The sequence below is a fragment of the Solanum tuberosum genome, unplaced genomic scaffold (genome assembly GCF_000226075.1).
Source record: "Solanum tuberosum cultivar DM 1-3 516 R44 unplaced genomic scaffold, SolTub_3.0 scf00085, whole genome shotgun sequence".
Classification (NCBI taxonomy): domain Eukaryota; kingdom Viridiplantae; phylum Streptophyta; class Magnoliopsida; order Solanales; family Solanaceae; genus Solanum; species Solanum tuberosum.
Window position 1 is genome coordinate 289,282 of NW_006239014.1, and position 14,763 is coordinate 304,044.

The 14,763-nt window shown below is 33.7% G+C and overlaps 2 protein-coding genes across 2 annotated transcripts; one reads left to right on the forward strand and one right to left on the reverse strand.

The window, feature by feature from the left end:
- Nucleotides 1–10,495: 10,495 nt before the first annotated feature.
- LOC102599144 (polcalcin Nic t 2) lies at nucleotides 10,496–10,765 on the forward strand. Its single transcript, XM_006346833.1, has one exon. The coding sequence runs from the start codon at nucleotides 10,505–10,507 to the stop codon at nucleotides 10,763–10,765; it is 261 nt and encodes an 86-aa protein (XP_006346895.1). The 5' UTR covers nucleotides 10,496–10,504.
- Nucleotides 10,766–11,520: 755 nt separating this feature from the next.
- Nucleotides 11,521–14,387, reverse strand: LOC102599471 (serine/threonine-protein kinase CDL1-like). The gene is made up of 6 exons (XM_006346834.2): nucleotides 13,686–14,387; nucleotides 13,330–13,587; nucleotides 13,069–13,241; nucleotides 12,796–12,875; nucleotides 12,539–12,686; nucleotides 11,521–12,155 (listed from the first exon to the last, which is right to left on the reverse strand). Exons 1-6 carry the CDS (start codon nucleotides 14,251–14,253, stop codon nucleotides 11,814–11,816), a joined length of 1,569 nt encoding a protein of 522 aa, XP_006346896.1. The 5' UTR covers nucleotides 14,254–14,387; the 3' UTR covers nucleotides 11,521–11,813.
- Nucleotides 14,388–14,763: the final 376 nt, after the last annotated feature.

Sequence of the window (14,763 nt, forward strand, 5' to 3'; positions counted from 1 at the left end):
AGGTGATAGTTCAAAAGTCTTATTTAGGGTGAGATTTTTTCTTTGTAGTTATAAATTAATCCTCTTTTTGATTAATTTTCTTATATGTAGCCATAAAATGATATCAAATCATTAACTTTTTTTTAAATTCTTTGTCGTTTGATTTATCGCAGCTAGAGGTATATATATATATACTGAGTTGGTTTGAGTTTTTTTTTTAATACCAAATCAAACTATTTGTATAGACAGGGGCAGATCTATGAAGGGGTGTGGGGGTGCCACGCCACCCCCGAACTTCGACGGAAGCTCTATATATACATAGGTATATATATATAAATATAAAGCGTGCCACCCAGAGAACAAAACTAACTTGTGGTACCACGGTAGGAGGGCACCTTTAGAAGGCTGATATTGCGGGTTCGAATCCCATTTGTACCTATTTTTTTGAGAAATTTGCTGTAGACGTTTTTTAAGAAAATAAAAGACTCCAAGCACGTTTTTTTAAGGAAAAACAGTTGGCACAATTTTTTTTATATATAATTGTTATTGACTTAAATTAAATTAATTACATTATTTTAGTGTGGAGTGTGGATTTGTAATATCTTATTATTTATATTTTATTGATTGATTTATGATATATATCAAAAAGATGAATAATTTAATCAAATATAAAATTAATTTAATCGATAAGTGTATTTGGCACCCATGGACTCTAAATTCTGGATCCGCCACTGTGTATGGACATTTAAATCTATAAATGAAATCAAACTAAAAAAAAAAGTTGAGTTTTTCAACCTAAAAGGCACACAACTATAGATTGATATTTCACCTAAAAAGTCCGTCGATTATATTTTATAACCAAAAAATCACTCAACTATTGATATTCCACTTAGAAGTCACCCAATCAATTTATATAAATTTTTAATTAAGTTTTTACTAATATAAAATTTTTCTTTTAAGTTAAACTTTTTAAAAATAAAAATAAATACTCATTTTATTGACCATTTGACCCGCTAAAATTATACTAAACTGTGTTTGTTCTGATGTGCAATATTTTCATAGAAATGTCCTGGTGTGATTATTTCAATTTTCTATTGAAACTGTCACTTGCACACTCTAGATTGGTTGTCTTGAGTCAAAGGTCTATCGAAAACAGTCTTTTGACCTCACCTCTAAAGTAGAGGTAAGGTTTGTGTATACTCTACCCTTTCCAAACCACACTTTGGGATGAGAGACTACTCTGAATATTTTTATTGTATATATAATCTAGTGGTATAGAAAGCGGCTATAAAGATTAATATTTGGTTAATTGAACCTATTTTTTCTGAAAAATTACTCTCTTTATGCCAATTGTTTTTAAAGCAAATTAGATGTAGAATATCTGGACTATTATCAACCAAAATGTTATACCTAGCAGGTACTTTTATATGATGTTTGTGTTAGTGTAAAGTTTTGATGATAATCAACTTAACTATTTCAGGACAACTCAAAAAGGAAAGAATCAAATAAGAAGAAGATTCTCAAAGCAAGATTGAAGATCATCAATCAAGGAGGCTGAAATCTGAAATGCACAAATCATGGAAGATTGCAAATCAAGGAAGATCACAAACCAGCTGCCAATAAATCAGAAAAGTGTAAGATCTTGATTAAATCTCCAACGGCCATATTAAATCAAGGAAACTGCAAGAATGAATCAATCAAGAAAGGAAGGGATTGCCAAACGACTACATATACATGCAATTCAAGGAAGCTGCAAGAATGAATCAAACAAGAAAGGAAAGGATCTCCAACGGCTATATACAATCAAGAAAGCTACTGAAGTAGAAACATGAGGAAAGGATCACAAACGGCTGTCTGCAATTTATTAAGGCTAAATCAATGAATAAGCCTTAATCTTTATTCTTGGAAAATACGGATATCTTGCCTTTTTTCCAAGGATCAAATCTCTTGGGTTGCCATCTCTTAATAAGACCAGATTCAAGTCTCGACCCTATATAAAGACATCACTGCAAGTGGAAAGATTGTACAACGAGTCTGAACCATCTCACCACTCCCTACTCTACTTTTGATAAGCATTGTATTACTTAGTTCTACTGTGTAAACAAAAAAGAGAGAAGAGAGAAAAATTGTTGGTAAGGCGTTGTATCAAAATAGAAGAGTGAAAAGAAATAGAGTGTAAACTGTGAAGTCACACTCAATTTTGTACTCTCATCAAAAGTTACCAAGGCTAGAAGAGAACACCCTTGCAACCCAAGGGGATTGGACGTAAGATCCACATTGGATCCCAACCAGTATAAAAATTATTGTGTCAAGTTTACTTAACACATTTTTGATTTCATTCATACCTTTCTGCAATCTGTAGTCGACTGAGGTTCCTCTCAAGTCAACTACTCACAAGAAGAAAATCGAAAAAAATAGCAATTCACCCCCCTCTGGCGCTTTCAATTGGTATCAGAGCCTCGTCTCACAGAAAGTCTGTCTAGCAACAGGTGAGGAAAAGATCATGGCACAACAAATCATGGGCGCACTATTCCAAGAAGGGACATCTCAAACAAGACCTACATACTTTAATGGAAAACACTTTTCTCATTGGAAAGTAAGAATGAAAACATTCATAAAATCCTATGATGTGAAGGTTTGGAGAGTCATTAAAGTGGGTGATATTCCAATCCCAATTTCAAACACTTCTGATGAAATTCAATCCTCTGTCACACCAAGCTTGGAAAATTATACAAATGAACAGATGGAAATTATTCAAATAAATTCCAAAGCAAAGAACGTTTTGTATAATGCTATCAGTGGAGAAGAATATGAAAAGATCTCATGTTGTGACACTGCTAAAGAGATGTGGGATAAACTGGAGGTTACTTATGAAGGAACTGATAAAGTTAAAGAAACAATCATCAGCCTGCTAGTGTATGAATACGAACTTTTTCAAATGAAGGAAGGAGAAACCATTGAAGGCATGTTTGCTCGACTTAGTAAGATCATTGGAGAACTAAAGGCCTCAGGAAAAATATATCCTCTCATAGAGCACATACGAAGAGTTCTTCGAAGCTTGCCACCGCAATGGCACGCCAAAGTAGTTGCTCTTGAAAGCATGAATTTAAACACCCTAACCTATGATGAGGTGAGGGGAGATTTAATAGCTTTTGAGAAAACTCATCTTAACAAAAAAGGCCAAGAAGAATCCAAAAAGAAGACTGTGGCGTTCAAAGCAAATCAGGAAGACAAAGGAGAAGAAGAACTAGCAGAAGATGAAATTGCCTTAATTACCAGTGATGGATTCCTTTAGGAAATCCAGAAACAACAAAAGAGGAAGAAACTTTGGAAAGGAAAAGTATATCACTGATCAATTAAGAAATGATGGAAAATGTTATGAATGTGGAAAGTATGGTCACATAGCCAGTGAATGTCTAGAAGCAAAGAAAAATTACTCCAGAGGAAATCAAAATAACAAAGCACTAAGCAGCTGGAGTGATGAAGACAACTTTGAAAATGAACATGAAGAAATTGGTAACATTTGCTCTTGGAGAATCAAGCACAGAGGTATGTAATAATTGTAATGTTTTAAAAAACTTGCTAGATTGTGCTGTGACAGACCTTACTAGAATTTTATCTGACTTTCGAAATCTTCAAACTGAAAAAAGAAATTTGGAAATAAAACTGGAAGTTGGTGAAGTTGAAAAGAATCTCCTTTATGAAGAAACTCACGAATTAAAAATTGCTCTTGAGAATTCCCTAAACAAATTAAACTCTTCCAAAAATTCCTCTAAAAAGTTCTCCAGCAGCAAATATTCTTCAAATGGAAATTACTTTAGCTGCAACCAGTCCTATAAGTCGACTGATTCAAAAACTAACAATAATAATTCCATTTCAGAAGAATATACTCCTAAATCTTGCAATTATTGTGGGAAGTCTTGACATGTGTCATGTAACTGTTGGTTTCAAAATCACAATTCATCTAGATGGGTTTGGAGACCCAAAAGAACTCCAGATAACCTTAACCTTGAAGGACCCAAAAAGGTTTGGGTACCTAAGAGGAGATAATAACCTTGTTTTGCAGGAACAACGCAAGAAAACAAAAGGAAAATGGTACCTAGATAGCGGATGTTCAAATCACACAGTGGGAGATAAAAATTTGTTCAAATCTGTTGATGAATACAAGGGAGGAAACATTTGTTTTGGTGATAACTCAAAAGGAACGGTAATTGGTATTGGTAATTTTTTTTATTAATGTGATATCTCAAATGTTTATTTAGTGATAGGACTTAAATACAATCTCTTGAGTATTAGTCAACTATGTGACTCATTTCTAGAAGTTCATTTTCAAAAGAATCGATGCTTGATAAAAGATTCATCTGGAAATAATCTACTACAAGGAAGCAGAGAAAAGAATGTATACATTCTTCAATGACTGATGATCCCTAGATTTAGCATAAGAAACTTGGTCATGCAAGCATGAGACTAATAGAAAAGCTGGCTAAAAATGAGTTGGTAATTGGGTTACCCAAGCTGGACTATTCAAAAGATCACATCTGCGACGCGTGTCAAGTGGGTAAGCAAACAAGAAACTCATTTTATGGCAAGGATTGTCTCCACAAATAAACCCCTACAGCTCCTACACATGGACTTATTTGGACCTACCAGAATAACCAACATCAGAGGTAAAAGGTACACTTTTGTAATAGTTGATGATTATTTTCGTTTTACTCGAGTTATGTTTTTATCTCACAAGGATGATACTTTAAATTTTTTTGAGTTTTTCTGTGAGAAAGTTCAAAGAGACAAAGGTTATTATATTTCATCTATAAGAAGCAACCATGGAGGAGAATTCGAGAATAATTTGTTTGAAAAGTTTTGTAATGAGAAAGGCTATACTCACAACTTCTCTTCACCTCGATCGCCTCAACAAAATGGAGTTGTGGAATGAAAGAACAGGACATTGCAAGATGTGGAAAGAACGATGATCGTTGAGCACTCTCTTCCACACAAATTTTGGGCAGAAGCAGTAAGTACAGCTTGTCATGTGTTGAATCGATGCTTAATTAGACCCATCCTTAAGAAGACACCATATGAATTATGGAATGGTAAGAAACCTAACATCGTATACTTTCATCCTTTCGGATGAAAATGTTTTGTCCACAACAATGGTAAAGACAACATCGGTAAGTTTGATGCTCGAAGTGATGAAAGTATATTTCTTGGTTATTCAAACTCTAGCAGATCTTATAGAATCTTTAATAAGCATACTTTACACATTGAAGAATCTGTTCATGTTGTTTTTTATGACACTAACAAATCTGTTGAGATTAGAATAAATTCTGATGATGAAGATAGTCAACTCTCCATATCGACTCACAAGGAAATAAACAGTGCTAAGGAGTCGACTACTGAAAAACAGCCTGATGATCCTATTGTTGAGACAGTTCCAAATGAATGGCGAAGCGAACCTTACTATCCAAACAAATTCATCATTGAAAATCCAAATTAAGGCATGAAAACTAAAGCATCAAGAAGAAATGAGACACATGTTGCACTTATTTCTCAGTTGGAACCAAAGAAACTGAATGATGCTCTCACAGATGAGCATTGGATCAAAGCTATGAAAAAAGAATTAGAGCAATTTGAAAAGAATCAGGTCTGGACTTTAGTCCCTAAACCTGCAAACAAGTCCATCATTGGAACCAAATGGGTTTATAGGAACAAACTTAATGAATCTGGAGAGGTGATTTGAAACAAAGCTCGACTAGTGGCTCAAGGATACTCTCAACAAGAAGGAATTGACTATGATGAAACTTTTGTCCCCGTTGCAAGGAATTTTCTGAGCTTATGCAAAGCAAATTCGAAATGAGTACGATGGGAACTCCCATGAGTTCCACTTGCTCTCTTGACAAGGATGAAGAAGGTAAGAAAGTCGACGAAATAAAATATAGAGGTATGATTGGTTCATTACTTTATCTTACTGTCAGTCGACCAGACATTATGTTCAGCGTATGCAAGTGTGCAAGGTTCCAGTCAGCTCCTAAAGAATCTCTGTGAAGTGTATTATTCGTTATATAGTAGGAACATGCTCCTTCGGATTATGGTACCCAAAAAAAAAAACTTCTTTCTTGAGGGTTTTTCTGACGTTGATTATGCAGGTGATAAAGATGACCGAAAAAGCACCAGTAAAAATCTTTGATTTCATGGAATAGCAAAAAACAGGGCTCTGTGTCTCTCTCTACTACAGAAGCAGAGTATATTGCTATTGGCCAATGTTGTGCTCAAATTTTATGGATGGTTCATCAATTGAGTGACTATGAATTATTTTTTAAACCAGTTAAAATTATGTGTGATAATTCCAGTGCTATTTGTCTGTCAAAAAAAAAATTATGCACCATTCTAGGGCTAAGCATGTTGACATAAAACATCATTTTATTCGAGATCATGTTTTAAATGGTGATATTGAAATTGCTTTCATAAATACTGATTTTCAACTGGCTGATATTTTTACTAAACCCCTTTTTGGAAGAAAGATTCTGCTCTCATAAAAAATCTCTTAATATTGTCGAAAATCCCTTAAATTTCTGAATTGATTTCTAGCCTTTATTGTGTGCTCATCCTTCCATATTTCTGATGCCTTGATTAAGACTGTGTGGTTCTACTTTGTGTTTTGTTGAAACTCTTTGTTCTTTCCTTTTTGCTGATGCCAAAGGGGAAGAATATTATTATCTATATTATCTGAATTTATTACCTCTATTATCTGGCAGTGTTATTGATATGTGATGATATTTGATGCATTACTTATTGTTATTGTATTCTCTATATGTTGCTCTTCTAGTACACTGTATATGTATGCTTCAGTTCTATAAAGAAACTACTCAGGGGGAGCTAGTTAAAATCTCCGTCAACTACTCCTCACTACATTCAGGGGGAGCAAACCACAACCTCAACTTCATAAAGACGACTACACAAACAGGGAAGTATTACTACTAAATATTGTCATCATCAAAAAGGGGGAGATTGTTAGTGTAAAGTTTTTGATGATAATCAACTTAACTATTTCAGGACAACTCAAAAAGGAAAGAATCAAATAAGAAGAAGATTCTCACAGCAAGATTGGAGATCATCAATTAGAAGATCATCAATCAAGGAGGCTGAAATCTGAAATGCACAAATCATGGAAGATTACAAATCAAGGAAGATCACAAACCAGCTGCCAATAAATCAGAAAAGTGTAAGATCTTGATTAGATCTCCAACGGCCATATTAAATCAAGGAAGTTGCAAGAATGAATCAATCAAGAAAGGAAGGGATCGCTAAACGACTACATATACAATTCAAGGAAGCTGCAAGAATGAAGTCAAACAAGAAAGGAAGGGATCTCCAACGGCTATATACAATCAAGAAAGCTACTGAAGTAGAGACATAAGGAAAGGATCACAAACGGCTGTCTGCAAGCTATTAAGGCTAAATCAATGAATAAGCCTTAATCTTTATTCTTGGAAATAAGGATATCTTGCCTTTTTTCCAAGGATCAAATCTCTTGGGTTGCCATCTCTTAATAGACCAGATTCAAGTCTCGACCCTATATAAAGACATCACTGCAAGTGGAAAGATTGTACAACGAGTCTGAATCATCTCACCACTCCCTACTTACTTTTGATAAGCATTGTATTACTTAGTTCTACTGTGTAAACAAAAAAGAGAGAAGAGAGAAAAATTGTTGGTAAGGCGTTGTATCAAAATAGAAGAGTGAAAAGAAATAGAGTGTAAACTGTGAAGTCACACTCAACTTTGTACTCTCATCAAAAGTTACCAAGGCTAGAAGAGAACACCCTTGCAATCCAAGGGGACTGGACGTAAGATCCACATTGGATCCCAACTAGTATAAAAATTATTGTGTCAAGTTTACTTTACGCATTTTCGATTTCATTCATACCTTTTTGCAATCTGTAGTCGACTGAGGTTCCTCTCAAGTCAACTACTCACAAGAAGAAAATCGAAAAAAATAGCAATTCACCCCCCTCTTGCGCTTTCAGTTTGTTGAGAAGTTAGTGAGACAGGAAATGTTCAACATGTCATTTTAAAGCATTTGTGAGGGAAAAAAGAATGCTCAAGTGTTTGCTATGGATATGAATTAATTAAAAAAGTTCTCCCTATATATATTGTTTTGCTGCAACTATTATTAATCAAATATAGGAAGTTTGAAGAAATTTGAATGCACAAAATTCAACTTGGCTTTCCATTTGGGGTTTGTGCTCCCTTTTATGTTTCCATATAACAATAAACTTTTTAATATTCACTCCCTCTATTACAATTTAGGTGATACACTTTTATTTTTAGGCATTTTATTATTATAGTATAATGACGTTTGGCCAAGCAGAATCTCATCGTCTAGTGGTTTAGGACATCTCTCTTTCAACTTTGGTATCTAATAAGCTTCACGATCCACCTTAAGTGATACTTATTTTTTGCTTTTGTATGTTTTCCATTTCATTTTTTAATTTGAATTTTCGTATCAAAATTGAATTCTGTTCATTTTATTTGAATGTATCCACCTGAAAAAATATCTAAAAATAAAATCTCACTAGAATTTATTAGATATGATATAGATCAAAATGGAAAACTAAAAGAATTGTTGGGCCGTATGAAGTAAGAAATTTTCAAATATGATCTAAGAGAAGGTATTGAACTTTAAATGATCAATCGAATTTCTATTCAACCTTATAAAATTAAAAAATAGTTATTATCGTCGATTATGATCATTATCTAACGTTCATGTAGAATTAATATAGTGAAGCATAAATGAATCAAAATATGACATTCCAATACAACGAATTATTCAATTTTTTGTGCAAAAGATTTATAGATGGAGCTAATCATTTCAATTACTATCCAAATTCACTCTCTTAATTGAAAGGAATTCCTACAAATCCAACAAACAAAATAAAAATAGGATATTCATATTATTTTTAAAGAAAATACTAAATATCATAGTCAATATTAAAATCTTTTTAAAAGGAAAAAAAAGACAAATAAACTCCTGAATTATCATAAATGTTATGTGCATACCCTTCGTTATACTTTTTAAACACCAGTACCCTTACCGTTCAAATTTTAGAACGTATATACCCTTTATATTAAGGGTGGGACATGTGCCTCAACCTTAACCATCAACCCGATATTTACTAAATTTCTACTAAAAATTAAAAGACCTTTTTAATTTGGGTGGATCTTTTTAATTTTTGATAAAAAATTTAATAAAAATCGGGTCGGTGATTAAGATTGAGACATGTGTCCCATCAATAATATAAAGGGTGTATACTCTCTAAAATTTGGACAGCAAGGATACTAGTGTTCTAAAAGTATAACGAAAGGTATACACATACCATTTATGGTAATTCGAAATATATTTATCCTTTTTCCCTTTTTAAAAATGTGTTGGTGTAATATACCACAAATACAAAATATTACAGTTGAAAATAAAATGACAAAAATGAATAAATCTTTAGGCTGAGGCGCGGATATCTCGCTCTCTTTAAGGAGATTCAAGCCCACTGCGGCATAATCTACACCGATCCAGCAGTATATCTCTTGACTTGTCCCCTCCAGGATACAACAGCCCAACAACGTGTACAACTCAAGCAACTCCGAAATAGTTGAAGAGTCCAAAGCTCCACAAAAGAACACCTTCCTCCAACATATAAATATTCTCTTTTGTATAGTGAATATAGTTGAAGACTTAGAATATTTTTCTATGTCTCAACTCTCTCTTTCACTACACTAACCTCAATATAAACTTTTCATCTTTCCTTTCACTATTTTTCTTCCTGTTCTTCAACCCAAAGGAAGACCACTATTTATAGGTGATGAATTCTTCCTTGCAATGAATATGAAGATAATGGGTAATAAATTGGATAAGTGAATGACCTATTAGTTACATAGGTTACAAGAATAAAGAGGTAGAATAATGGGTGGAATTAGTGATAGATCATGGCAATAGTGGTTACAAGAGTTACACCAAAGTAATGACCACATTATTGTCAACTTATACCCACTAACATATGCACTTAAAATGCATATAAAGTACTGTATGAAATACCAAATTTTTCAATTTTGGTACGGTAATTCGATATTTAGCAAGCATACCCACCCCTGCATCTAGCTACAAAGAGCGTTAGGAAATAGAAAAGAGCTCAAAGGAGCAAATTATAATAATTGCTGACCACGTAATTTCTAATTCTTGATTTCAGATACAATTTATTTAATTGGTCCCTCAATTATGAATTTGTTATTTCTGTTAATGATCTTTGATTATGGTTATTTCCGTTAATGATCTTTCATAGTTTCTCCACAAAAAGCCCATGTCCTAATGAAAAGGTTAACCATACATTAATAAACATCTTCCCTTTTATAACTTCAAATTAAGTCATTTTCTTGGATCTAAGTGAGTGAAAATTAGACTAATCACAAATTAGAAGAACAAACTTTGCGAAATTGCTATTTCCATTAGAACATATTTGTTAAAAATTGTCAAAGAATGGGAGAGGTTGATGAACCACAAGACATAGCTGACCGCGAACGAATCTTCAAGCGTTTTGATGAAAATGGTGATGGACAAATCTCTGCAACAGAACTTGGAGAGACATTGCAAGCCTTAGGTTCTGTTACTCCTGAAGAAGTTAAGTATATGATGGATGAAATTGACACTGATAAAGATGGTTTCATTTCCTTTCAAGAGTTCACAGAATTTGCCAAAGCTAACAGAGGCTTGATTAGAGATGTTGCTAAAATTTTCTAGTTATTTTTTATATGGATTTAACTTTATATACACTAACCACGCAACGTGATAGTGTGATGTCTCTACTTGTAATTATCTATTACGCAACGTGATAGTGTGAATATACAAGATAAAGTCGATATCAGTCCAATTTTTTAAATTCTTGTTGAAGAAACCGTTTTAAGTTAGTTAATACTGTAACCTCCATTTTCCTTACATCATATATTGAGGTGGACTAGTGTATGTATTTTATTTATTTTTTTCATTTTCTTTTTCTTTACCTCCTATTGTGACAACATGCAGCAACAAGTTCGTCTAATCTTATATTTGGATTTATCATGTGAGAGTTGAGCTGTCTTGGTTTCTCACATATGACAAATAATTGCAAGTTGACCTGAATTTTGCTCTTTGCATGGCATAATGGTTGTATTTTCTGAACCATTTTTTTTTCTTAATTACCTAACCTGAATTGGATCGATCAACTTCTGTTGTTTTAATAAAGAAAAGATGTATTCGTGCACGATGAGTATAGAATAGGCATGAGGGAATATGATATGAATCTATGTTTTTTTTATTATTATTATTATTTCAAGGTAACGATCACACCTACATAATTTAGACACTATGAGTTCTGTTGTATTTTGAAAACGTATGCTTAACTCGAGAAAGTTTCAAAGGTTTGGATAAACAAATTTTGCATATTAATTTATGCAATTTGGTGACCAACTATGGATTACTAATTGAAAGCAGATAGAAAAAGAAATCTCAAAAGGAAATGATAAGAACTGCCCACCAATATACTCTTTCATTCACCAAGTAGTAAACAAAATTACATATGTAATGTAGGCTGAATAGATAGCATTGTTGTAACTTCTTTTCTAATCTTGAAAAACAGAAACAGTTATAGTTTTCCTTTAAGAGTTGGGGACAAGAAACCAGTATGTACAAACACAGAATTCATATCTACAAGTTAAAGAGCTTATCAGTTGTTGCGCGCTATAATTTACTCCCTGTCAAGTTGAATGGGGAAATGGAAATCAACATAAGACTTCAGATTCACCCTTTTGTTTCAACAACGATAAAGGTCATCGTTGTCAAATTCTGCAACTCCTAGCATTGCCAAGGCTAAATGACTCTTCATTTCACTTCTAGTCTGCTGTGAGTGGTTGCAAGAATCAATCAAACAGCTGTTACCGGGCAAAATGTCCTTCTTTGTGTAGATGGAATCAGATTCTCTGCCTCTTAACATGTCAATGATTTCATCAATGTCGGGCCTTCGAGACTCTTCACTGTGTATACATGCAGCTGCTGCTTGAATCATCCAAGATATTTGGTGCAAATTCTTTCGCGGGATTTTAAGTCTTGGATCAAGAAACTTTTCAAGAACATCTTGCTGCAATAGTGGCTTTGCCTGAATAGGAGAAACATCAAAATTTTCAAAATCTGCATAGAAAGCTGATTATGCTTTTACTGAACATCTTCAAAATTTTAAAGGGAAGTGCCACAAGTTTTGTTACAAATACTCAAGTGTCAGTGAGTTGGATACAACACCTTCAGACGCAGACTAGCGTGTGCAAGAACAAGCAAAATGACGGCAACTGAGTGAAGAGATTACCACATGCAATTCCAGAACTTCGTGAGAAACAGAGTTTGGACAAATTCAAATTGCATTAATAGTTACCAGTGACTGTAGTGTTTAACTTTTAGTCGGCGATGGAGACAGACTGACTTAGATATCAAAAATAAGGCCAAATTGAATACAAATACTAGGCTTATATTTAAGCAAACACCTACCCACAAAACCATGTTTTCTTCTCCTGGTCCTCTTTTCGCTTCTATTGGCTTCCGTCCAGTTAATAGCTCCAACAGGACAACTCCGAAAGCATAAACATCAGTTTTATCAGAAACTTTACCATGTTGAAAATATTCTGGAGCTAAGTACCTGCAAATTTAGTTTAAAACCTGGTAAATGTAGGAGAAATCTTGTTGTTAAGCTACATCAGAATCTTAGTCATTATGATGCTAAAGAGTTCACCATAAAGAAACCATACCCAAATGTTCCTTTAACAGTTTTACAAAGGAAAGGTACTGAAGGTGCAGGAGTCCATGTAGCTAAGCCAAAGTCACACAACTGCATAGGTCAAGTAACAATTAGCCAAAATATGATAGAGTTGCACTGTACCTATGAAATAGTCGAGGTGCTAACAAGTTGGGCTAGACACCAATGTTTATTAAAAGAAAATAACTGTTGGCTAGTAGATCCACCTAAAATAGACAATTACCTAATTGTGGTTTTCAAATGATATTCCTATCCCTTCCATTACCTTGGGTGTCTTCTTGGATGAAAGAAGAATGTTCGAAGGCTTGATGTCCCTATGAACAACACATCGCTCTGTCCCGTTATGCAAATACCCAATTGATTCTGCAATTCCTACAGCCACCTTATACCTTGCAGACCATGGAAGTGCTGGACCACCTTTACTTCCCTTCTTCTTCCCTGTAAATATTAATTGACAAAATCTGAATCCCACTGGAATACTGTAAAATCAAATTTCAAAAAGAAAAGGAAAGCAAGAACTATTTACCATGCAAATACCGCTCTAAACTTCCACCAGATACATATTTGTACACCAGAAACAAACCTTCCTCTGGATCAATGCAAAAACCCACAAGAGGAACAATATATGGGTTATGAAGAGAGCTAGCAATCATCAATTCTCTACAAAATGCCTTTGGAGACTCCTCATCCTCCCTATCTAAACGCTTAATTGCCACTGTAGTCCTCAAAAATCCCACTCTTCCTCTAAAAACATAGCTCAACGCTCCTCTTCCCAAAACTCTACCTATCCAATTGAATAAACATAAATCAACTAAAACCCAATTCAAGAAACACAAATTGGAAAAAAAATAAAAAAAAAAGGGGCAGTGAAATTGAAGATACCTTTAGAAAAATTTCTAGTAGCAGAAACAATTTCATTGTAACTGAACCTAATCAATGAATGAACCACAGGAGAAATATTCCTCTCTAATGACTGAACTTTCCTCCATTTCACCTCTTGAGATTTAGGATCAGTTAACCCATTATCCAAATTCACCATTAAAACAGTAGCAGCAGGAGAAGAAAAAGAAGAAGAGCTATTATTCCCATTCACCGATTCAACCTCAACTTGAGTACACAAAGTAAACCTGAAAGAAGAGTGAACTGAATATGGGTCAGCATTAATCAACTCTGGACCACCACACCCTCCCGCCTCAGCAAGTAACCAAGCTTTATTATGCTCCAAAATTTTGCCATTCTTATCATCATTCTGATTCTTGACAGAAATTCGACGGCGTCGAGGAGGGATGATACAAGCCAACCCCAAATCCCAAATCATTTTGTAGATTAAAGATTTCATGTTTAGCTCATAGTTATGATCAGTGTCAATGGCTAGAGTTTGAGTGTTTGAAGAGTGTGAGTTGTGAAGACGCTCAACAGAGTTGGTACAACTACTTGGGGAATACCCCATTTTTGTAAAGGAATCTCAAAAGGCTACACGGAAACACAGAAACCAACAGAAACAGAGAATAAAATAAAGGCGGAGAAAGAGAGAGAGAGAGCAACTTTGCTTGAAGGAGAGGAGAGAATTAAATCCCTGTACGAAGAAAAAGAGATGAAATTTATATACAAAAATAACATTAGTTTGACTGAAGAAGCAAATGATAAATTGTTCTCCCAAAATTAATATTGCACGTTTGACTAGACATAAATTTAGAATATTAATTAATTTTTTGATGTTTTTTTTTATACTTAAAATAAGTAAATTATTCAATATCCAAGATAAATATTTAAATTCACACTAGACATAAATTTAGAATATTAATTAATTTTTTGTATGTTTTTTTTTATACTTTAAAATAAGTAAATTATTCAATATCCAAGATAAATATTTAAATTCACACTAGACATAAATTTAGAATATTAATTAATTTTTGATTGTTTTTTATACTTAAAATAAGTAAATTATTCAAATATCCAA

What these genes read in the sequence shown, in the direction of transcription:
- LOC102599144 (XM_006346833.1), top strand. Translation starts at nt 10,505, where the DNA reads ATGGGAGAGGTTGATGAACCACAAGACATAGCTGACCGCGAACGAATC.
- LOC102599471 (XM_006346834.2), bottom strand. Translation starts at nt 14,253, where the DNA reads ATGGGGTATTCCCCAAGTAGTTGTACCAACTCTGTTGAGCGTCTTCAC. An exon ending in TACTAGAAATTTTTCTAAAG is followed by an intron (nt 13,588 to 13,685) that starts GTATCTTCAATT and finishes TCAATTGGATAG; the next exon opens with GTAGAGTTTTGGGAAGAGGA. An exon ending in ACTGTTAAAGGAACATTTGG is followed by an intron (nt 12,687 to 12,795) that starts GTATGGTTTCTT and finishes CTAAATTTGCAG; the next exon opens with GTACTTAGCTCCAGAATATT.